We start from the raw sequence: 24,870 nt of genomic DNA on the forward strand, positions 1-24,870 counted from the left end.
ACGTGGACAATTTCGAGGCGGGTGATTCACATAATTCGTTTCCAGTTACTTGATAATGATAGTAGTCAGGACAGTGATTGGTATTATGAAGTGTGTGATTTGTTGCGCGACGTTTCACCCATGGCTAGCTATGTCTCCCGTGCATGATGAACAAGCCCAATGTGAACACGATAGCCCTGTGTCTGCAGTAGTTTCTGACAATAATTCTGATGTTGATAATAATGCTGGCCTGCTGGATCGTAAAAGACGTAGGCAATTCCTGAGTCCCGAACGTGTAGATCTATTGACTGACTATATTGATAATGATATGGGACTTGGGGATGAAAGTGAAAGTAAAAACAAGGTATTGCAATCCGCACGTGGTCATGGCAGCGGGAGACGTGATGCGCGTGTTCGTGGTGGCATCCCTTATGAAAAAGTCCTATAGAAAAAGTACACATTTCTATAGAAATTTGTGGGATTCTATAGAATGCTATAGAATGCTGCAGGAAAACAAATTCATTCTGTAGTTTTATTCACATGACTATAGATTCAAAAACATGTACTATAGTTTTGTGTAGGATTGGTAGATGAATATTTTCCAAGTGTAATTTCCTATAGAATTCTATAGAATACTGTAAGAAACTATTGGAAAAAAAATAAACCTACAGATTCATTGGTGCTGCAATAGTTTTCTGTAGAACTAACTTGTATCCTCGAGTCAGTTGAGTAATCCTTCAGTTTTTTATAGCCTTTGTGCTAAAAACTATAGTTTGCTATAGAACTAACTTGTATTCTCGTGTCAGCTGTGATTCCTATAGATTTGGTGGTAAAAACTATAGTTTTGTATAGAACTAACTTATTGTCTCAAGTCAGTAGTATATTCCTATAGTTGTCTATGACATTCTGTTGAAAACTAAGAATTTATATGTATACTGTACTTAAACCATTTTAACAAATACCCTACTATAGTTTCCTACATAATATTGTAGAAACAATGTTCTATACTAATTTATTGTGATACCAAATGACAAAATAAAATAAGCTTACCACGAAAAATAAAATATAAAGTATAAAATAGTGTATATAATATGAATGAAATAGTGATACATGTTGACACTCAAAGGAATTCCCCACCCCACCCTCCAAAAAATGCCAGTAAATGTAGATGTTCACAACAAAAATATCAGATAATAAATTATTCTTCAGAAGTCAATGAAATAAAGACACAGTTTATTTAGATTTTAATGATATAGCAGATTCTGTACTCAGATTCTGTCAACCGTGAATACCTGTCGACAAATTATAATTAACAGCCAATGTACTCTCTTGAAATCTGTTTGGTCATTGGCTGAATTTAAAATTCAAAAATTCAGTGTATAACAACTTTAGTATTAACAAGAAACTGAAGAGAATGGTGGTGTTTTTTCACAGAGTCGATTAAAGATAGAAAGATAAGTATACTTTATTACTTTCTTAACAATAATATTAAATTACTTTAATTAGATAAGATTTATGTGATTTTGTTATTTATTTAACTTTATTACCTATTCTTTTCCCTATATTTCAGTTTTACCAAGAAAAGAACTTTTCATGGTTCCGGCTGGTGAATCATCAACAGAATTCAGATTAATCCATCAGAGAAAAAATGAGCTTATCAATTTAGAAGAATCCATGAGAGAAAAATAAGCTTATCAATTTAGAAGAAATCATGGGCCAACTATATTTATTCCCAAAATAAGATTTAATAAAAAAAAGTCTATAGAATTCTATAGTACCCATTCCTACAGAAAACTATAGTGGCCCAATTTCCAAACTACAGAATACCACAGTATTCATTCCTATACATAACTGTAGAATTTCCTACAGAAATTGCAATAAAAAACCTATAGAATACTATATTATTTTCCTATAGAAATTTTGCCATAAATCTGTAGGAAAAACTATAGGATGTGCGCTACAGAATCTGTAGAATATTTGGGGCCGTTATTTCCTACAGGCCCCAAAAATTCTGTAGAAAACCATAGAATTTTATCCTATAGAACATGGGACACGCCCCCCAAAAAACTCTATAGATTTTCTATAGAATTCTACACTGCTATTCTGTAGGACTTTTTGCTAAGGGATTGTTCATGGTTGCTATTGATATTTTTGTTCATTTTATATATTTTTATCAAAATCCAGTGAAAAAAACAATATCTCATAAGTATTTTATGGAGAAAAATTTGTTTTCGTGTTAGCTTTAGTGAGAAATGAGAAATCCAAAATGGCCGCCATGACGTCACATGACTACATTATTATGCAAATTTCCAAAATTCTATTTTTCCCTCTTAGCCCAACCTCATGCCCATCCCAACAGTCAAAAAGATTTTTCATAAAAGCTTCCATAAGTACTGTTTGGCATTCAGTTCCAACCCCCCTTTTTTCCTCAAAAAAGGGTCTAGCACAGGCAGTGGATTTACGTCTAGCGTTGAAAGGGTTAAATTAGTCAAACAAAAAAGGCTGTCAAATTTCAACAACTTTTGTAAATTACTTCCAAATTTAAAGTGGGTGTTATGGAATCCGAGTTTGGGAACTTTTGGATATGTGTAGCCAATGGTTACTATATCAACTTGTACGGCAAGTTCACACAAATCTGATTGAAATTAATTCAGTTATCTTCACTCAAAGTCGTAAAAATGGACCTCCAGTAAAAACGACTTTGCAATTATCGAAAACACTCTTAATCCCCTCAGAATGTTTATTCCTTAATTACCTATATACAGCCGGCATGCGTACTCATTAACGCCTGACTGATTCCTTAATCCCCCTAATTAAATAAAACAATTGACTACGGAATAATTTGTTTTGTAATTCATTTTAATTTAAGAACCAATTTCGAATTTGTTTCATAATGTACGGTCGCTCTCGTTTCTCACGACAGCAATTTTAATACCCTCTTACATCGTGTGCAGTCCAGTCGATTCGAGATACATTTTCGTCAAAAGAGTATTGTGGTTCTAATTTCCCCGAGTAAAAGAGTACAGGGGTAAAAAGATGTGGTCATGAAAAATGTATCATAGAAGTCAAACATTTTTTTTTCCTAACACTTTTTATTCACTAAATATTTATATAATATAAATATAAAATATATAAATCTGGGATCTGAAAACAAGCCGGGGCTTATATAAATTCATTTCCCTGATTCAAACATGATTGAAAAGCGATTTGTAAATGATGATCCGTTATCATCATACGGCGGATTTGACTTCATTACTCTGAAATAGACCGTAAAAATGAAATACGAAAAAATATCTCAATATAGGCCTACTTTAGAATTAACAGTACAAATAAAATTTGTTGGTAACCATCTAAATGGAATAACAGACAGATTGAGAAGGGTCATCTAACTATCTTTGTGTACTGATAATAATATGACAAGTAGTCTCGTTAATATCTGTCATTAATTAATCAATCCGACTAAAGTTATACAGACTTGGGGGTCATAAATTACTTTACATCTCGGTGTTAGCAGTGATTGTTAGTGGGATTAAGAATGCTGATTAGGTAATTATCTTTTTTACGCCGGCCAGATCAAAGACAGCAATCTAGGTGGAACGTGTGCGTAGTACCCACGAATGAACTAATGGTAGAATCGTACACACACATATTAATTGTATAAAATAATTAAGTTTTACTCATCAGTTGTTTATAATTATTATTTACCCAATACTTATTGCTAGCTAGTGTTGTTGTAATCAAGTAGCCTCGTATTATTTGTTGACTGGAGTTTAAACAACATTGCAGCTTGTAAGCATTTGGAATCCCTTGCAAACTACAAGTTGAATGCCGGGGAGACATTCCTCACAGGGGTCAGTCACTTTGAATTGCACATGACATCAGAATTTCTGGACCAAACCCGATTTTTTTGACCAAACCCAACCCTAACCCTAGCCCGTGATGCGTGTCAGTGTCGCTAAAAATAAACCTTCATCTCTTTTATCAACGTGAGATTTCGTCAATTCACCATGGCCGGTGTTGTGAGGAATGTCTCCCTTGTGCAAAATTTGCAAACTACAATAATGTAAAACAAAAAAAATCTCAAATAGGAATATCGGTCCAAAAATACAATTGCATTGACAGTTTAATAACTCACCAAACGGCACCAGGAACTCTGCATATGATCAAGTGTATTTGATATTCATGTCCATGAATCCCATGCAATTTAACCTCAGTTACTAGTGCATGGAACAGTACATGGCAATAAGATTCCCAGCGTTGATTGGCTGAGAAATGAGGGCAATCTATGCATGGTCATCGAAAAATTCCATATTCGCTGTGAATTTCGAATGGAGAGAAATGGGGTTTAACGTCCACTCGACACAAACTGGGTCATTTCGGGACTAACATATGGTTCAATTTTATTTTCATAATTCGCTTGCGCGTAGGGGTCTTTAGCAGTGGGAGGACCCGGAGAAAACCCACGAAGTTGGACAGACGACCCTAAATTTCGATAGGAGTTACGATAAAAGTTGTTCTTTGTGTATAGAAATGGTTATTATTATTATATAATATATATAATATGGCTAATAATGAATATATCGACAATTGACTGGCACCATTTGTATTTCTGTACTTATAGAGAATAGTTTGGGATATCAAGTATTACGGGGTTATCCAAATTACCGGTAAATGCGCGAATTGCCTAGGTCTTCTTCAGTTGTCACGGGGCCTATTTCAACAACGGCACCTTAAATGGATCTACGGCATTTTAAATTCACCTTAAAATATTCCAATCACAAATGTCTAATCTATAACAATGCAAAACGATAATTCGGTGATTATGATTATGCCAGTTTTTTTAATCTTATGTGGTCTTTAAGTCCTCCTCAGTTTATTAAAGTTCTCCGGCAAAAGTGTCGGATCCAAACCCTAATAGACGTTTTCACTTGAATATCCTAAATAACTCTTTTCAAAATGGTCTAAGCTATTAAAAATTTTGGCCATCCCTCCATTTTCGACCCTTGCATGTTCGAATCTAGGTCTCAAAATTAAAATCGGAGCATTCTACGATTTTTGAGGAAAAAAAAAATTCACTTCGGTAACCTCGAGAAAATGGCCACCGCTCGACTTGCAGAGTTTGGAATCGAAAGTGAGGGTTATGGAATCCTGTGGAGGGTTCTAGGGCAGGTACCCAGTGAATTTCAGGCTGATACCCACGAAAATACGGATACTGTGAGGATACGGGCATGCATATTTCGATTTTCGGCCCATACTTAGCCCCTATGGGCCCGAGGGGGTCTACATTTGGCTGAGCGAGGGGCAATTGACTGAGGTACCTGCCCTGAAAATTTGATGCCAATCACCCCTCTGGAAGGGGTCGGGCATAGTGATAATCCACCTGAAAACAGGACAAAAAGTAAAAAAGTCAATTTTGGTACCCAATGGAAAAAGCCCATAAATCAGAGTAGTAGGTTAATAAAATTTGGAGGGTGGCCGGTAGGGGTCCGTGGGCAGGTGCCTACTAAAAATAGGCATGATTAGCCGGGGGGTTCTAATTTTAAAGTTATCCAACAACATATAAATTTAGGGTAGGTAAGTGTCGGATCCGAATCCTACCAGACTTCTAAAGAGTTAAAGCAACATAGATTTTGTAAAGTAATTAAAGATGCATTCCCATCAAAGTATTTATCGGGTGGTTATTGTCTCCAGCATCTCGAAGAAAGCAGGGGACTATATAAAATCTGTCTGTCTATCCGTCCGTCACACTTTTTGGGACACAATGACTCTCCTTTTTGGCCCAAATTTTCAAGAGCTTAGATTATTTTGAAAAGAGTTATTTAGAATATTCAAGTGAAAACGTCTAGTAGGGTTTGGATCCGATACTTACCTATTCTAAATTCAAGTTTTGCCGGAGAACTTTAATAAACTGAGGTGGACTTAACACCAGGTTAAGTGGCTAAAAAAACTTGGTGTAGGTTTTAATTAGGTGAATGCCTTGATGGACTTTGTAGATGAGCATTTTCTACTTAAAATAAGAAGAGATAACCAATTTGATGGGTTGATGCTTTGGGACACGATAACTTTTTTCTAATTAAGTGGGAGTGATGAAGCTTGGTGTATAGTTTCATTACATCAATACCATGGCTAAGTTTGATAATGAGTATTTTATGCTCAGTGTAAGCAGATCAAAAAACTATGTGATCGGTCGAGACTTTGGAACACGATAATTATCCTTCTAATGATAACTCTATTTTTAATATATGTAGCTTGATGGAGTTCGCAGATGAACATTTTCAGCTTAGAAACACAGATACACAATTTGATTGGTTGATACTTTGAGATAAACAGACGATAAACTTCTTTTGGGGAGCGGGGATTGTGTTAGACCATCGTGTTTTTAGGTTGTGGAACCTTTATTTTTCTACGTAGTCGCCTAGGTGTATACACTTGTGCAAACAATGGCGGTCACGACAAAATTTTCTTTAACCACCCTTAAAAAGTTATTCACAGCTAATGACATTACTACTAGGAAAATAGCCAGTTGTTTATTTCTTGGGATTTCAATAGGTAGAGTCCCAAGATAGTCTGATACAAAGACAATAATAACACTACAGTAAGAGTTGCAGTTCTTATTTTTAGGATTCATTCAAGAATTGTACTTGTTGGTGGCAAAAGTTTGATTTACTCCAATTGATCTACCAGTACCCTTTTCAGACTTAGAACTTTTCAGCCAATCCTCGTATGTGTTTGGAAAGAATAGAGAGAGATTAGGCTTAAAGTCCCCTTGGCACATACTAGGTCATTTTGAGACTAACATAGTTCAATTTTATTTCAATAATTCGCTTGTACATAGAAGTCTTTAGCAGTAGGAGGACCTGAAGAAAATCCACAAAAGACTGGACAGACAACCCTACTCCGTGTCATGTGTAAGTGGGATCAAAACCACATCACTTAACTCGATGAAAGACTTTATGATCTAAAGTGCAGGCATAAGGCCTGTGACCACGTTGTTTCTGGTCTTATAAAATTAAGACTAAGTCAAAGTAACCTCTATGTGATTTATTAAACATAGATGAATCAACAAATATTTACAAGAAAGAGAGAGATTCGATCTGTTCTAAACCATAGCTCACTCTGTTTGAAATACATGAAATGAAATGAAATGGGGTTTAACGTCCTACTGTTCTGCTCCTATACTGGGCTAATGAAGACGGGCATACGCCATACAGTGTGCTATGAGGGAAATTTTGCCCGGGCAGCGGCACTATCACCTACTCTTATATCGAATTCCAACTGCCAAGGGATCTTTTACGTGCATTCCAATGTTTACACGGGACGTCGGTTTTTCGTCTCATCCGAAGGACTAGACAGCTATTCTACAAAATATATAATAGACAATTATGACACATTGACAATTAAACTATAAAATATTGCTTCTAAGTTGAAATCTAAAACAATAGTTCATTCTATAGAGAGTTTGGTTAATGACCAATACTTAATCCCTCCATTGTTTAGACTGTAATGCTTCATCTAAATTATATCTGGCGTAATAGCCAGTGGCTGGTTTAATAAGGTTCTATAACCCAGGGGCCAGTTGATATTTGGTTGTAAAGAGTTAATTGACTATGTGTTTTTATAAGAACAATATATCACCCATGCCAGTGTCTGTTTAATTCAACACGTATCTTACTTGAGAAATAAATAGGTAAATAAAATATATTTAAAATATATTAATGTTGTCAAAGATATATTTACCAAAATGGGAAAAGTAACATTGGTTTTTAATATATAGAAATCATATGACTTATGTCGGTCATATTTCCCTCGGTCCCCAAGAAATCTTACCTCCTGGTAAGATACAACTAAATTACTAGTTTATAGGACAAATATGCATACAATTCGTGAAATAGAAAAGCAAAATGAAAAATATATACATTGACATCTACGTCCACTATAATACAGTTCAGATGTATTAGAATGAAATTCTCCTTGAAAATATGTTAAATAACAATAAAGTATATACACATCTTAATAAAACACTATCACTGTAACTATGGTTCATTATTAACTACTGTAGGTAGTATTCATCCATTCCAGTTAATTGTTTTTCAGATATAATTACATATGTATACGCATCATTACGGTATATACTATTTAACACTGCACGGATTCAACAATAAACTTTTAACACGGCACAGATTCAGCAATACACTTGTGAAATAAGTTTTGGGTTGATGTTGGGGTTTGTTAAACACACACATTACTGATTTTTTTTTTCTATTTCTTCCTGCATTCTGCAATATCTGGTAACTAAATAATGGAAAAATGTTTATCATCCTTATAATTGATGGTTGTTGTTGTTCAGATGTCGCATGTCAGTACACAATGATTATCTGAGCTGGGTTTATATTTCCAGTTTCTCCAAGTGAGCCTAACGGATTCTCCAGTTGCTCTCCTTTATACTGGTTTCACAGACGAACTTCAGACTACCGGACATTGTTTGATAGTATGCTGGTTGGTTTATGACGTTCATCTGTAAAAATAGCTCATACAACAAAATATTGATCTGATATAACATACATGTATATATATACGTTATGCATTGTGTTCCAAGAAACAGCTATAGAAACCAGTGTATTAATTCTCTAAATGGAAAGGGGGTGGGGGTAAATTATATTAAAAGACTGTGTTACTATCTTATATTAAGACAGAATCATAAAATAGCTATATACGTACGAGTGTGCTTGTTACCAAACCTAATCTGTAATCATTTGTATTTTTCTTCTTTTTTTTTTTTAATATTAGAGCAGCGATCTGTGATCATAAAAAAAAGCGTACCTTTGATAGTTTTTTTTTTTTTTTTATTATTATTAAAACGTAACATTCTTATATTCAAATATATATATATACACCTTCACAATTATGTGGTGATAAAGATCACGAAACGTTTGCCTTATTTATGATCTGGATGTTCGTTGAACACATCCATTATCCTTCCAATTGTGTATATCCTCAGGATATAATTTAATCATATTGAAATATCTTTACGATATATTTATATCAAATTCACCTGTATTTACGATATATTTAAATCACATTCACATATCTATACGATATAGTTAAATCATATTCATAATACATATCTTTACAATGTTTTCGGGGGGATGGATGGCTGAATGGTTAGCGTGCGCGCGCTGTATCATAAAGTCTGTCATTGAGTCGACTGGCGTGGTTTCGAATCCCCGGTTGTACGTGGCAAGGAGTAGGGTCGCCTGTCCAACCTCGTGGGTTTTCTCCGGGTCCTCCGGTTTCCTCCCACTGCTAAAGACCCCTACGCGCAAGCGAATTATGTAAATAAAATTAAACCATATGTTAGTCCCGAAATGACCTAGTTTGTGTCGACTGGACGTTAAACCCCATTTCTCTCTCTTACAATGTTTTCCAATCATATTTCTTTACGATATATATTTATATATCTTTACGATATATTTATATATCTTTACGAATATATCTTTACGATATATTTATATATCTTTACGATATATCATATTCACATTATTTTTAATTAATAATTAATACCTTAAATCACATACCTTTACTCATAATATATATTGTAAGTAATATCTTACATTATATTATATTAATCTCATATAATATCATTAATTCATATTTATTCATATCATTTATTCTTATTATTTGGTAACTTCACCGATAGCGATCTCATAGATCATTAAAAATTAACGCTTATTTTTTTTTCATACAACGTTTAATATAATTTTAACCTATAAAGTTAATATGTTGAATTTCAATTCATATATCTTTATTCTTTTCATGTATTTATTGTCATCGGCTTAATTAGATACTTTTAGATCAAAACTTCTAAAATAACATTTTTATATCATTTACATCTTTATATAATTCATTTTAAAGTTTAAATATTACTCATATTCATATCTATTTCTGAATATATCATATTTTATATATGTTCAGTCACTTTATACCCGTTCAGATTGCTCAATTGCAAGTCATTATCTAAGGCTAAAAGCTTTCAGTAATTCTTTAGCACAGGTACAGAACAAGGTCTATGTTATTTTACAATTTCTTAATCTATTTTTGAATAATACGTAATTGCATTGATCGTCACCAATGAAACATACGCAATAATATATAGATAGATCTCAATGACCATTGAATACCGCTCGGGTTATTCAATGGTTCAAGAGAGTGTATCCCTGCGCAAGTATTCCACGAGCGATAGCGAGTGGAATGCGGCAGGGATACACTCGAGTGAACCATTGAATAACCCGAGCGGTATTCAATGGTCATTGAGTTCTGTTTTTATTCTATAACTACATGCATATCTTAAAATACACTGTACTATCTAGATTATCATAAAAAATCATCACCTCTAACGTTAAAATTCATCATAGGGTCCGCCCTTTTTTCTTTCTTTAAAACAAAAATTGTGGTTGCCTAGTTGTGACGTCATTACAGTTTGACGTAGTTCTGTAAGTGACGTCATTATGGACAAAAGTAGTACGTTTTCAAGCCATTGAATACAACTATAGGTTATTCAATGGCCATTGAATACAACTATAGGTTATTCAATGGCTGTATTCAATGGCCGTATTCAATGATATTTGCTTGTATTTGCATGTAGTTATAGAATAAATTGTAAACTACTATGGTTAGCTAGGCCACATGGTAAACAATATCTCGATGAAATACCAAATTATTGTTTAAATAATAATCAAATGAAACATAGATCTTTTTCTGTAGCAAATTTCAATCGCCTTTTACGATTCTCAATTTAGCTTGCGGATGACGAATTCTGAGCCCCACGTCATCAGGGGTATTTTCATTTGGTTGGGGTGAAGTTGTCTTCCCAACTATTGGAGCCATGAACTGTCTATACCCTTTTCCATTATGTCTAGTGTTGAATTGAATATATCTTGAATGGACTTGGCGTTCAGTATTCCCATCTTGGATATAAGAGTGAGGATTATTTGGAAATGGTATTTTTGTATCGTATGTAGCATCCGGACGTTTAAATTGACCTGATTTTCGCGTCTACATGACTCTTGATATAATCTATTTGACATGTAGTCTTCCAACTCTGACGTTCTGTCTTCTATATAGCAATGCAGATCGCAGTTATCCAAATTTCTATTATTCGTAAATGTATTTTCAAGTCTCGAAATTGCATTCTTCCAGTTTGGTTCACTATGGAGATGATGGCATTTACTTTTTGGAGGACTGAATTGTTGCGTAGAAATACTTGCAATATTCATTTTGTCAAAATATTTATGATTTCTTAATGGTCGTTTTCTAATTTTACCCTCCTTAGTCCTTTGAATGTGATAATTCTGTATAATTTCGCCCGGCAGCATGTCTGATGATTCCCAAGAGGTAGATTCGGAATGATCTGTCCATTTTACTTTATAAAACATGCTATGTTTTTTTTCTTTTAAAAGCTACTATAGACTTAATATCTTCCTTTTGGAATTTATTATCGCTCTTGGCAGGATTGTTAATTAATTCTTTTGTCTTGATTTCTAAATTTTTACGTTTATTTTTCTTATTTATGAGGTCTTCATACGCATTTGTTTTAGCGGGATTAGGATCGGCTGTTTTGGTATCATCCACGTGTTCTGTACGTTTTTGTTCTAACTCTTCGGGATTAAGGTTAATGTCGGAACCTAGATATTCTGTAGGACAATACGCTGGGCGGTTGGATGGATAGTAATACAATTTCAATCTAGCGGCATTGATTAGAGATTTTACCTGTTGATTGTCTTTTACACGTCGCAGACTATATGTAAAATTATCTCTAGATTCCGTTATATAATATGGTCCTACCCAATGTTTTTGAAGTTTGGCTGAAAGTCCGACAGTTGTTTTAGAACAGTAAAGCCAAACTTTATCAGAGTATTTTTGACATATAAACTTTCACAGTATTTGATATGGTCTCTTTAGGAGATACTGCATTATCTAGCGCTGTACGCATCTGACGACCGAAGAGCATGTAAAATGGTGATTGTCCCGTAGACTGAGTAGCTGGCGTCATTCTATAAGCCATCATTATTCCGGAAAGCAGATCAGGCCAGTTAGTTTGATCTTGTGTACAGTAAACTTTTAACCTATCTTTAATGAATCTGTTCATTCGTTCACAGGTGCTATTAGTTTGTGGGTGATATGGGCTTGTATAATGGCATTTTACCTCGAATAGTTCACATAGGGCTTTTACCAGGTTAGACTTGAATTGTGTACCTCTATCAGATATTAAAGATCGTGGACACCCATATCTGGTAAACACATTCTTTTATAGAACATCTGCCACATCTTTTGCTGATTGTGATTTTAAAGCAAAACTTTCTGGCCATTTCGAAGCACTGTCAACTAATAAGCAATATTTACTACCATCCTTTGCAGTGGGAAATGGACCAAGAAAATCCATATGCCGTCTACAAAATACATCCTCAATCGGCATAGGCATTAATGGTACTGGGTTTGCATGCAGGTCGTTTTTAGCTTGCTGACACATCTCGCAAGTTTACACGTAGTTTTTAATTTCGCTAAACATCCGCGGCCAGTGGTACTTTAGTCTTATGCTACCTAATGTACGTTCCGCTCCTTGATGACCGCCGGTTGGTAAATTATCATGATAAACTTGCAATATATCATGTCCTAAAGTTTTTGGTACTGCTATTTGCTTAATTATTCTTTCTGATTTAGATATATTTTTGGTTCGAGGCGTATAAAAGTGATATAAGATGCCATCAATAATATCGAAAGATTTTGCTTCACTAACAACTCTATCAGCCTCATATTTGTTTTCGGGTACTACTTTATTTTTCAGGTAAATAATGATATCAGCGTAGTCATGACAAATTGTCTGTAAATGATGGAGATTGATATTATGTAATAATTGACCCGGATCTTTGTTATCATTTTCATATTCAAACGTGATCGAAGTTAGGGATGGGGCTTCGCATGATGTACTGAATATATGTGCGTCGGGTTCAGCTGGTTTCTCATTTACTTGTCGTATTCCCGTCTGGATAAGCAATCATCCACAATGTTTCTCGTACCTGCAATGTGTTTAATCCTAAACTTATAACCTTGCAGTCGCAATGCCCATCGGCCTAGTCTACCTGATCTTTGTCCCCCGCCTTTCGAAGAAAGCAGGGGACTATTAAAATGGGTTCGTCCGTCTGTCTGTCTGTCTGTCTGTCCGTCCGTCACACTTTTTGGGACACAATAACTCTCTTCCTAATTGAGCTAGAATGTTCAAACTTGGTGTATGTGTTTATTAGGTCAATGCCTTGATGGAGTTCGAAGATGAGCATTTTCCGCTTAGGGTAAGCAGAGATAAGCAATTTGATTGGTTGATGCTTTGGGACACGATAACTCTCTTCCTAATTGGGCTAGAATGTTCAAACTTGGTGTATGTGTTGATTAGGTCAATGCCTTGATGGAGTTCGAAGATGAGCATTTTCCGCTTAGGGTAAGCAGAGATAAGCAATTTGATTGGTTGATGCTTTGGGACACGATAACTTTAGTTCTAATTAAGTGAGATTGATGAAACTTGGTGTATAGTTTCATTACAGTAATACCTTGTTATCTAAATTATCCCCCTTTGGTGATACAGTTTTTAGCATATAAACTAGATAATAATTATTCGGTTGACACACAATCAACGGCATAGAATACACGATGGCACAAGCTATAATAATTATTGATATAAAATATTATTTTATCGCAATTTAGCTGATATATAACTGGATAGCCCTCATAAATAAGTAGTGGAAGGAGGGAATCGAGTTTCATATTCCGTTTTCCTGCAAATGTTATTTAACTTCTTTATTATATAATATTTGTATTTTTGTCCCCCGCCTTTCGAAGAAAGCAGGGGACTATTAAAATCGGTGTGTCTGTCCGTCCGTCCGTCACACTTTTTGGGACACAATAACTCTCTCTAACTGAGCCAGAATGTTCAAACTTGGTGTAGGTGTTTATTAGGTCAATGCCTTGATGGAGATTGAAGATGAGAATTTTCTGCTTAGGGTAAGCAGGGATAAGCAATTTGATTGGTTGATGCTTTGGGACACGATAACTTTAGTTCGAATTAAGTGAGAGTGAGGACACTTGGTGTATAGCTTTATTACATCAATACCTTGACTTAGTTCGATAATGAATATTCTCTGCTGTCATGTCATGGCTGAGTTCAATGATTTTTATTAGTCGATGCTTTGGGACAAGATAACTTTGATTCTATCTGATGGAGAGTGCTGAAACTTAGTGTATAGTTTGATTGCTCGATACTTTTGAAAAAAATAAATGTGCGATTAATAAATATGTGTCATCTATTTATTTTTGGATTTCGGCGGGGGACATCAGCCTCACTGTTGGCTTGTTGGGTTTTAACATTTGCTAACCATGTTAGCGCAATATGATCCGTATAAACTATGAACTCGTTTGCCTGAAGATATATCCTGTATTCTTCAATAGCTTCCACTAAGGCCAGACCTTCTTTGTCAGTTATAGGCCAGTTTCTTTCAGCCTTCAGCAGTGAACGCCCTCCATAAGAAATGGGATGTTCTTTGCCATCATGCATTTGTGATAGGACATATGCGATAGAATTGTTGGATGCATCACAGTGGATAATGAATTGTTTATCCAATTTTGGAAAAATGAGGACTGGTGCTGTACTCAACGCCTTTTTTAGATCTAAATATCTGTTTTCGCATTCTTTGGACCATTCAAACTTTTTGTCTTTAGAAAGCAAATTGGTTAAAGGTGAAACAATTATAGAATATCCTTTTATAAAACTTCCTGTAATAATTGGTTAAACCCAAAAAACTTCTAACTTCTTTCTGCGATTTAGGTCTAGGGAACGTTGCCACTGCAGCAGTTTTCGACTGGTCAGTCTGAATTCCCTTGGCGCTAATTATATGTCCAAGATATTTGATCTCTTTTGCAGCAAAATTACATTTTGAAGGCTTCAGTTTCAAGTTGGCGTGTCGTAATCTGTCAAAAATTTGTTCAAGTGCTACTAAGTGGGTATTGAAATCCTTACTAAAGCAACATATATCATCAATATAAGCTAGACATATTTTCCATGATAATCCTTTTAGAACCTTTGTGATCAGGGACATGAAGGATGTCGGCGAATTCATTAGACCATAGGGTAAGCGTGTGAACTCAAATATCCGTTTGTGTGTTATAAATGCACTTTTATGGGCAGTATCTGGATGTAGAGATATTTGCCAGAAAGAATTTTTCAAATCCATGCTGCTAAATATTTTCGCTTCCGATTCTGCTATGGTGTCTAGTATTTCGTCCAGCCTTGGTATTGGAAAGGAAAATGGAACTGTAATTTTATTTAACCTTCTGTAGTCGACACAAAATCTCAATTCATTACTATCACACTTTTTAGCTATAACGACAGGTGAATAGAAGTCTGAGTTAGATTCCTTTATTATACCATCTTTTAGCATTTGTTTTGTTTTCTCTTCAATAATTGTCTTAGTCTCAGGGGTAACCCTAAAGGGCCTTGATTTTATCGGAGGATTGTCACCAGTTTCTATTTTATGGTAGTAAAGATTAGTTTTTCCTAACTCTGAATCATTCCTAGCAAAGATATCACCATTTTCCCAAAAAATGTTTTCAGTTTTAGTTTCTCGTCATTATCCAGGGCATCCTCGGTTACCCAGTGTACTCATTCCGTTCTACTCCACTATACCCTGGGTTAATCTATGGGGGGGACACGTTTTCAAGTTATCCGCCCTTGATGATTGAGCTATTTTTATCGGCCAATCCCATAAATTGTTATTTGAAAAGGAAGTTGGCAAAGGTAAGTATCTCTCGTCGGACAATAAACATAACAGAATGACATATTTCAGACAAAGAACGAATAGTAATAATAATAACAAAAGTCAAACATACAGATGTTATACATATTTGAAATCAACAACACATACTACAGATTTTGATAATACAATTAAATATAAATAAATTATAAATATATACATTATTTACATAAATCATTCAGTACATGGACATGAATATGGTTATCTACCCTTATAAAAACGAAGGCGAAAAGATTGGTTTGTAAACTGTTCTCTGATTGGTTCGTAGACTGTATAGCTACATTCTAGGCCAGGGCAGATAATTTGAAATCGTGGAAACCCTATGGATTAACCCAGGGTATAGTGGAGTAGAACGGAATGAGTACACTGGGTAACCGAGGATGTATCAAGGGGTGCTTTATTAAGATCAAAACCTAAATTGTTAGCTTTAGTAATATATTCGTTAATTTCGTGTTTGGAAAGTTCATTAAAATTGTTTATCGATTTCAATTCTGTACTGACATCATCTAAATTTGAAAGGAGACAATCTTCATCGATTAAAGTAGCATTTGCAATAGGCGTATTTTCCTCGATCACAATAATCCTATTAGTAGGGTTTAATACTTTATATAATAAGGTGTTAGATTCATTTAAAAGACATATACATTTTGCACCTATAATATTATGTTTGACTAAGCTATCATGGGGTTCCAGTAATATTGTGTTATTTTTGGGTATATTCATAATTTTAACAGGAATGATAGATTCTGAATTGGCTTGTAATGTTACTTCTGCCTTTGTATATGCTTTTCCGTCTTCTGAATTTTTGGAAATTATTGGTATATGTTTATCCTCAATAGAAAATGTAATGTTTTCTAAGTTAATAATAGCTTTTATATCAGACATAAAATCTATACCTATAATTATATTGTGAAATGTTATTGGAAATGAAACATTATCAATTTCAATATTAAGTGAAACTTTACCCAGTACGCTTATTAAATGACCACCAACACTGTTAACCTGTGACCAGTCTGCTGTTTCGATGCAGTCATGTTTATTAATTTGTTTTAGGATTTGGTAACTAATTATACTTATACTTGCACCGGAGTCAACCAAGCACTGATATTGTTGGTTTTCTAGTTTTGCTTGAATTGTATTATGCTTTATTTGGGCCACTACAGAACAAATAGTTTGTAGATCATGTTGTAAATATAGGGCATCCATATATTGAGAATCGAGACACTCGGAATTAAACATGGTATTTTTTTTTTTGTGATACTTAACGAAATATATATGTTACGTCTTCCCTTATCTTTTTTTATTAATAGCAGATCAAACTAGAACTGCGATGCAGTAATGACGGGTTTCACCGGTGCCACGTTACCCTAAACATGTCACTTCCGGTACCAATGAAACCATTAAACAGGTTTCCACATAAGCATTGCACACATCAAATAAAATGCGTCTGGCATCTACAATTGATTTTCAACGATTTTCGATAATTACTACCAGAGTTATGGCCCTTGATTACTTTTAAAAATCTTGTGGTCGCTCTAGAGGCCAACGTTAATATCCGATTGACTTTAAATTTATACACAGTGTTAATGGTCATGAGATGAATAATCCTATTGATTTTCAACGATTTCCGATAATTACTGCCAAAGTTATGGCCCTTGATCACTTTGAAAAATCTTGTGACGCTCTAGAGGCTAAAGTTATCTGATTGACTTCAGATTGATACACAGAGTTTAAGATCTTGAGACGAACAAGTATATTGAATTTCAATGAACTTTTATGACTTGAACAGCTAAATCCATGATATTAAAAGTTTATAAAAACCAAACAAATTCTAATGGTTTTCTGATAATTACTTCATGAGTTGTTACTCTTAATCAGATTTTAGTGTATTATAAATGTTTCATTACCGAAAAAAGTAAAAATATGTGACAACACTTATTTAGCTGCTGTGGGCGTATGTTTCGTTGCCTGGCAACCTATCTTTAACCTTAATCAGGTCTAGGATTTATACCCCATTTTACTTTTTGAAATCATTTGCTAAATATTGTCATTTCATATTTGTAGCAGATGGAGAGATTCCAGGATATAATAGTGATAAAATATTAGGTGAACATGCCTTCTCACCGACAGACACAGCTGGACCAATCAAATTTAATGTTACAAGAGGTGATTATTCACCACTGCTAAAAATAGTTTGTGAAAACTTGGAAATGGCAAAGGTAATCTAATTATTTTTACTCACTTCTTATAATATTAAACACTACAGGAAAGTGATTTTTATAAGCCAACATTTTCACGTGGTATATTGCCGTCGCCCCTGTCCATCTGGACGTCTGGAATTTGTTTGTGGACGCTCTACAGGTCACAATTTTTATCTGATTTTGACGAAGCGTGAAATATAGGTTTATCTCCAAAAGATCTCAGTTCCTTTCGATATTGGCATGTATCGGACCGTAACTTCATGAATTATGCCCCCTGATTGTACAAAATATCAGGTTTTTAGCTTGTGTACCCTCTAGATTTTGATGAAACTTAAAGTATATGTTTGTATACCAAAGATCTCGGTTTCTTTCGATATTTGCACATATCGGTCCATAACTTAAACTTACAAAATATGTTTATATAACAAAGATCTCGGTTCCTTTCGATATTCGCACATATCGGTCCGTAACTTCTTGGATTATAGCCTCTGATTGAGCGAAAAAGCACGTTTTTATCCGATTTAAAAAACTGTTTGAATATACAGTAAACATTGCATAAGTCGGATCTTAGTGGACTGAACAATTTTATCCGAGTTAATCGATGATCCAAGTTAGCCGAAGACTGAAATTCAGTCTTGGCTCGATTAGAAATAAACTGCAAGAGCCGGATAATAATTGATTCAAAGGCACATTTCAAGCTTTTGTTTGTATGTGCAAGTAGATAAATTCCATTTTGGTGCGAGTAGATAACTTCCGTTTTGTCGCCATCTGTGAAAAATGTCCTAAATTTTCCCGGAAAGTGTCTCGTACAGCAGACAGCAGGTTCCGAATCTTCCAGGAAAATTCTATTATTACATCGCATCAAATAGGCTGTTTTGAGTCAAAATGCTAGAGGAAAGTATTTTTGGGCTCTGTGCATGGAATACCTAATCTTGTTTTAGACCATCGGGAAGAAACTGACAGTGAAATTCTGAACATACTGCCGATCCGACTTAGGCGAAGGAAAAATTCAGGAATTAGATCAAATGGACCGAACATTTTGATCGGAGTTGAGGGAAGATCGGACTTAGGAAATCCGATTTATGTGCAGAAATTTATTAAGAAAAACGATGGTTTAGTTCGAATTTCGTAAAAATCGGACCAAAACTACCAAACAAAATGGCCGCTCCTGTAGTGTAAAAGTATGTAATACCAAGGTGACAATTTTTGTGCGATTTTGATGAAACTTAAAATGTATGTTTATATCCCAAAGATCTCGCTTCCTTTCGATATTCGCGCATATCAGACAGGGCTCAAACTAGGGACAAATTTTAGGGAGAAGTGACTTCTCCCTACAGACAGAATAGGGAGAAGTGAGGGAGACTTGAAGGAGAGGTCATATTTCATGCCTTGCTGCAACCAATCTTACCAAGTCGTTACACAGTCAATATGCTAAATAAATAAACAAACATCGTTTAGCTGCATACATATATTTATTTCAGTATGTCATCATATTCTTACTGGTATCAAAATTACTGTGATAATAAATAACATTTAACAATAAAACAAACATTAAATAAACATCAATAACAAATAACATATATAAATACAAAAAATATCTTTGGTAAAAGCTATGGGCCTTCCACTCTATTAAGGCCGTTGTAAAATTAAAAATAGTTGGTGGTTTTAGCTGGAATGTCATGTCCCTTTGCATATGCATTATCACTGAGGGCAGCTCTACACAGTTTACAGTGCCATTTATCATTTTCATCCAACACATAGGCTACCAATCAAAACTACTATGAGACGAATCTTTACTAAATCTCTTTTTAGATGGGGTTGAAAAGACAGGGTCATCATTTTCATCCCGTTTTCGCTTTGAACAAGGGCTACCGGTATTACTATTAGATAACCATTTCTCCATGATTCCAAATTTATAAAATATTACTAGTTCTAAAACAGACTTGACTTAAGCAATACAAATAAGATTTGTGATACCCCTCTATGGTTGGTTGGTTTTTGAGGTTTTACGTCCACTTCCACCTAAGGTGATATCGTAGACAAATACCCCTCTATCAAATACATCAATATTTATACCCTTTTGTGCCTAAATACATTTAATTACTAGTCCTGAGTCTATTGTGTGATTGTTTTAACACCTTTCACAATAGGATAGTCATATTGTTCCGTACTAACGTAGTACGACAATATGAAATTATTGTTTTGACACACCACACACTTACCTTCTTTGTTTTACGTTTATGTGTTTAGATTAGAGGAACTAATAATATTGACGTAGATTTAATTATCAACCTGACATTATACCTATCAACACATTCTAAATACATGTTGTAATCATTCTGATAACAATTGTTTTACTATCTCCATCCGTCTACAGAAATGTACGCCAACCCTATTTTCATTCGTCACACGTGTTCTTGTACCATGTTGACTGTAATATATTCAAACAGCTAACACATGTTTTAAATGAACATACTTTATATATTTGTACTGAGTCAGTTTCTACAATAATAACATGTCGGACCGCAGACCGCATGGTTTTCCTTGTATATGATTGGTCATAAGACAGCTAGGAAGTAGTATTATGTTAGAAAGGTCAAAAGTCACTATAACCATAATGTACTCAGTGTACTTATTTCAATACTATAACGTAATCAAGTATACATGTATTAAGTAACCAAAGATTAATACATAACATTCCTTACCCTTTAAGAATGAACAATCATAACATTTCAAAATAACTTTAAACTTAGAAAAAAGGTTAACTAAATATTTTAAAATGTCACTTTCTGTGATTCAAGTTTCGGATTAACAATTTACTGTTCAGAAAATACAAACACACTTTACATTACAAAGGCTTTAAAATGTGTAGGTTGGTTTTTAATCCGATTTGGTCTGGTATGAATTGTAGGCATAGTGGCAGCTGTTAATTTGGAGTCTTCCTGGCGGTCAGTTGAATTAGTAGCATCAGTTGTTGCAGGATCTCCATTTGGAATAACTTTGTTGTCACCATTAACAGGATTTTCATTACCATTGATATGCGGCTGTGATGGTCTATTTATCTGTACAACCGTTGAACTTGGGGGTTGTACTGGATTTTGATTTATAATAATTGTTTCTGAACTAGGGTTAAATCTATGTTTAACGTGATCCTTGTGCCGTCTGTAGTGTTATCATTTAGTCGAACCTGAACATCAGTATTCAGTTCCCGGAATCCAATTTGTTTTAATATTTCCTAGTCGGGACACAAAGACATCATCACTAATTGAAAAGTCTCTTGATCTTTTTGCGTCTTGTTGATTATAACCATACTTCTCCTGTCTCTCCCTTACCCTTTTAGAAACGTTTGGGTAAACACAATCTAACACTGACCGTAATTTCCGTCCCATCAACAATTCTGCTGGCGATTGACCAGTTGTCGTTTGAGGAATAATTCTGTAATGAAATAATAGTTTTGCCAAATTGTTGGATTTCTTCAGTCCATTTTTAATAATCTGAACTGCACGTTCTGCTAATCCATTTGAAGCTGGATGATACGGAGCACTAGTTATTTGATGAATACCATGTTGATACAAAAATGTTTTAAACTCATTACTAACAAAACATGTACCATTATCACTTACAATGGTCTTGGTTATGCCATGAGTAGCAAATGCTTGACATAGAAATTGTATCGTTGCGGTAGATGTGGAATTTGAGGTCGGATAAACCTCAATCCATTTTGAATAAGCATCTATAACAATCAAAAACATTTGATTTTGAAATGGTCCCATATAGTCAATGTGCAATCTTGACCAAGGTTTGGCTGGATACTCCCATGAATGTACCGCTATAGGAGTTGTCTTCCCTTTAATGACTTGACAATCATTGCACTGACGCACTTTCATTTCAATTTCTTTGTCCATTCCTGGCCAAAATACATAATTTCTGGCCAGAGATTTCATTCTCACAATACCAGGATGTGTCTCGTGTAATAATTCAAGAATTGCACTTCTACCTTGAGGCGGTATAACCATACGTGAACCCCACAATAAACAATTATCTTGAATTGATATTTCATCACAACGAATCCAATATGGGAGTAATGGGTCATTCGAAGTGCACTTCTCTGGCCATCCACGTTGTGTATATCGTAACACTTTTGATAAAAGAGAGTTTCTGGATGTCCATCGTTTTACATCAACTGACGTTACTAGAGAATTATCCAGTACATCTAATGTACATATTACTTCACCAGGCACAGGTACTGGGTCATTTTTATTGATGTCCTTCAATGGTAGTCTACTCAACGCATCGGAATTTGTATTAAGTTTACCAGGACGATACATTAGATTATACTCATATGCAGCTAAGGTTAAACTCTGTATTCTAGCAGATGCTAAACTTGGAATCAGTTTGTTTTCACCAAATAGTCCTAATAACGGTTTATGATCCGTAAACATAGCAAATCGTTTTCCATATAGGTATGTATGAAACTTCTTAACTGCAAATACCAGAGCTAGTCCTTCCTTGTCTAACTGAGAATAATTTTGTTCAGCTTTATTTAACGTTCTAGATGCAAAAGATATTGGCCTTTCAAATCCGTCATCAGCCTTGTGTGCTAAAACAGCTCCTACTCCGTACGGAGAAGCATCACATGTTACCACAAGTTCCTTGTCGGTATCAAAATGAGTTAATATTTCAGTTGATATTAATAATTGTTTTGATTTCTCAAAAGCAGACTGTTGAGAATATCCCCAGTTCCACACAGTATTTTTCTGTAACAGTTTATACATTGGTGCTAAAATCGTAGCAATATCTGGGAGGTATTTATGATAAAAGTTTATCATTCCCAGATATGACTGGAGTTGTTGAATATTCTTAGGCGCTGGTGCCTTTAAAAATGCATCCACTTTTCCCGGTATGGGTTGAACACCTTCCTCAGTAATATGTTGACCACAGTACTCAACCATATCAGAAAGAAATGTACATTTCTCTTTATTTAATCGAAGTCCTGAATTTTCCAAATGTTCTAAGACAGACTGTAACACTTCCAAATGATGGGTCACATCGTTACCAGATACTAATATATCATCAACACGAACAATCACGTGCGTTAATCCTTGAAGGACATTCTCCATTGTCCTTTGGAAAATTCCAGGTGAACTGGACACACCATAGGGTAATCTATTGTAATATAGTCCTTTATGTGTATTAATCACAACATACTGTTTAGAATCTTCTTCTAATTTGATTTGCTGATAAGCTTCTGATAAGTCCAATTTTGAAAATACCTTACCGGCACCTAACACCGCTAACTAGTCTTCTGTCTTCGGTATAGGATAATTATCCAGTTTAGAAACTTTATTTACTGTCACCTTGTAATCGCCACAAATGCGAATCTTTTTATTTTGTTTAACTATTGGTACGATTGGAGTAGCCCATTCCGAAAAATGAATTTTTGAAACAATGCCTGTACTCTCTAATCTATCAAGCTCTTCTTCAATCTTACTTCTGAGTGCATGCACAACCGGACGTGCTTTGAAATAAATTGGTGTAGCGTCTTTATCAACATAGATTTTAGCTTTGGTTCCTGTAAGTTTTCCAAGGCTCTTTTTAAAAACTTCATTATACTTGGATAGCACAGTTTCTAAACTATTGTTATTTTCACTATGATCTTTCCACCGGACAATTGTTCAATTTAACTTTCACAAATAAGGGATCACTACTCGATTTGCTTGAGTTTAATCTGTACATTCCATACTGAGATTCTCCTTTTCTTTTTAACTGAGTTTGATTACCATTATCGTCATCACTATCTTCTGCATCCATATGCTGTCTTTGTTTACTTCTGTACTTACTGAGAGCTCGCCCACGTCCTTTTGGTACATAATTATTGGTACACTTCCACTTAATATGTCCTATTTGCTGGCAATTATGACATCTTGTTGTCCTATACATACAATTATTGGCAAAATGTTTACCACCACAGCGATAACAAGGTTTATCAGGTTCAGTCCTCGGATTAACCCGTTGATTAACACTTTTCTGATTATCATTTAAACGACTTTTTACAAAATTTGTAGCCTTCGGACTCGAACTTCTGTCTGATTTATCAGCCTCAATACGAAGATTTTTAATGTTCTTACTTGCCATTTCCATTCCTGTTGCTATATCCAGTGCTTTAGCAAATGTCAGGTCTTTTTCTGCAGCTAACAATTTCTTTTGAATGTTTTCGTCATTAATTCCACACACACACTAAACGGTCTCTTAAACAAATGTCTAGAGTTGGTCCAAAATTGCAGTCATCCGACACCTGTCTTGGGTCAGCTACAAAGTTGGCTATCGACTCGCCCTCGTGTGTTGAATTTTGCCCTCTGAACAATTTCTGACGGCCTAGGACTATAGTGATTCGTCAAAGCCTCAACCAAGGAATCATAACTTTTATCCGCTGGCTTAGTAGGAGATACTAAATTTCTCAACAATTTATATGTTTTGGCACCTATATTACTTAACAATACAGATTTCATCTTTTCTTCCCCTTCAGTGTCATTGGCCAGGAAATACTGTTCAAGCCTTTCCACGTACAGTTGAAAATCATCACATTCCTCAGAAAATGGTTCAACTTTTCCAAAACTTGCCACTGCCATTGTCCAGCTAATTTTTAAATGTCCTGACACCACTCACCAGATATAAGACAACATTAGTTTATCCCTCGTCGCCATTGTAATATATTCAAACAGCTAACACATGTTTTAAATGAACATACTTTATATATTTGTACTGAGTCAGTTTCTACAATAATAACATGTCGGACAGCAGACCGCATGGTTTTCCTTGTATATGATTGGTCATAA

The 24,870-nt window shown here is 34.9% G+C and overlaps 1 protein-coding gene and 1 long non-coding RNA gene across 8 annotated transcripts in view; one reads left to right on the top strand and one right to left on the bottom strand.

The window, feature by feature from the left end:
• The window catches only part of LOC126821204 (uncharacterized), a 163,188-nt gene that overhangs the window by 86,173 nt on the left and 52,145 nt on the right, over window positions 1-24,870 (bottom strand). The window lies entirely within an intron of this gene.
• LOC126821157 (dipeptidyl peptidase 3) overlaps window positions 1-24,870 on the top strand; it is a 183,136-nt gene that overhangs the window by 63,025 nt on the left and 95,241 nt on the right. For all 7 annotated transcript variants that reach the window (XM_056100758.1, XM_050549511.2, XM_050549513.2 and 4 more), the window contains one exon: window positions 17,898-18,052. In XM_056100758.1, the coding sequence (XP_055956733.1) occupies window positions 17,898-18,052 (155 nt within the window). The remainder of the gene's footprint in view (window positions 1-17,897; window positions 18,053-24,870) is intronic.

This window comes from Patella vulgata, chromosome 5, assembly GCF_932274485.2.
Source record: "Patella vulgata chromosome 5, xgPatVulg1.2, whole genome shotgun sequence".
Classification (NCBI taxonomy): domain Eukaryota; kingdom Metazoa; phylum Mollusca; class Gastropoda; family Patellidae; genus Patella; species Patella vulgata.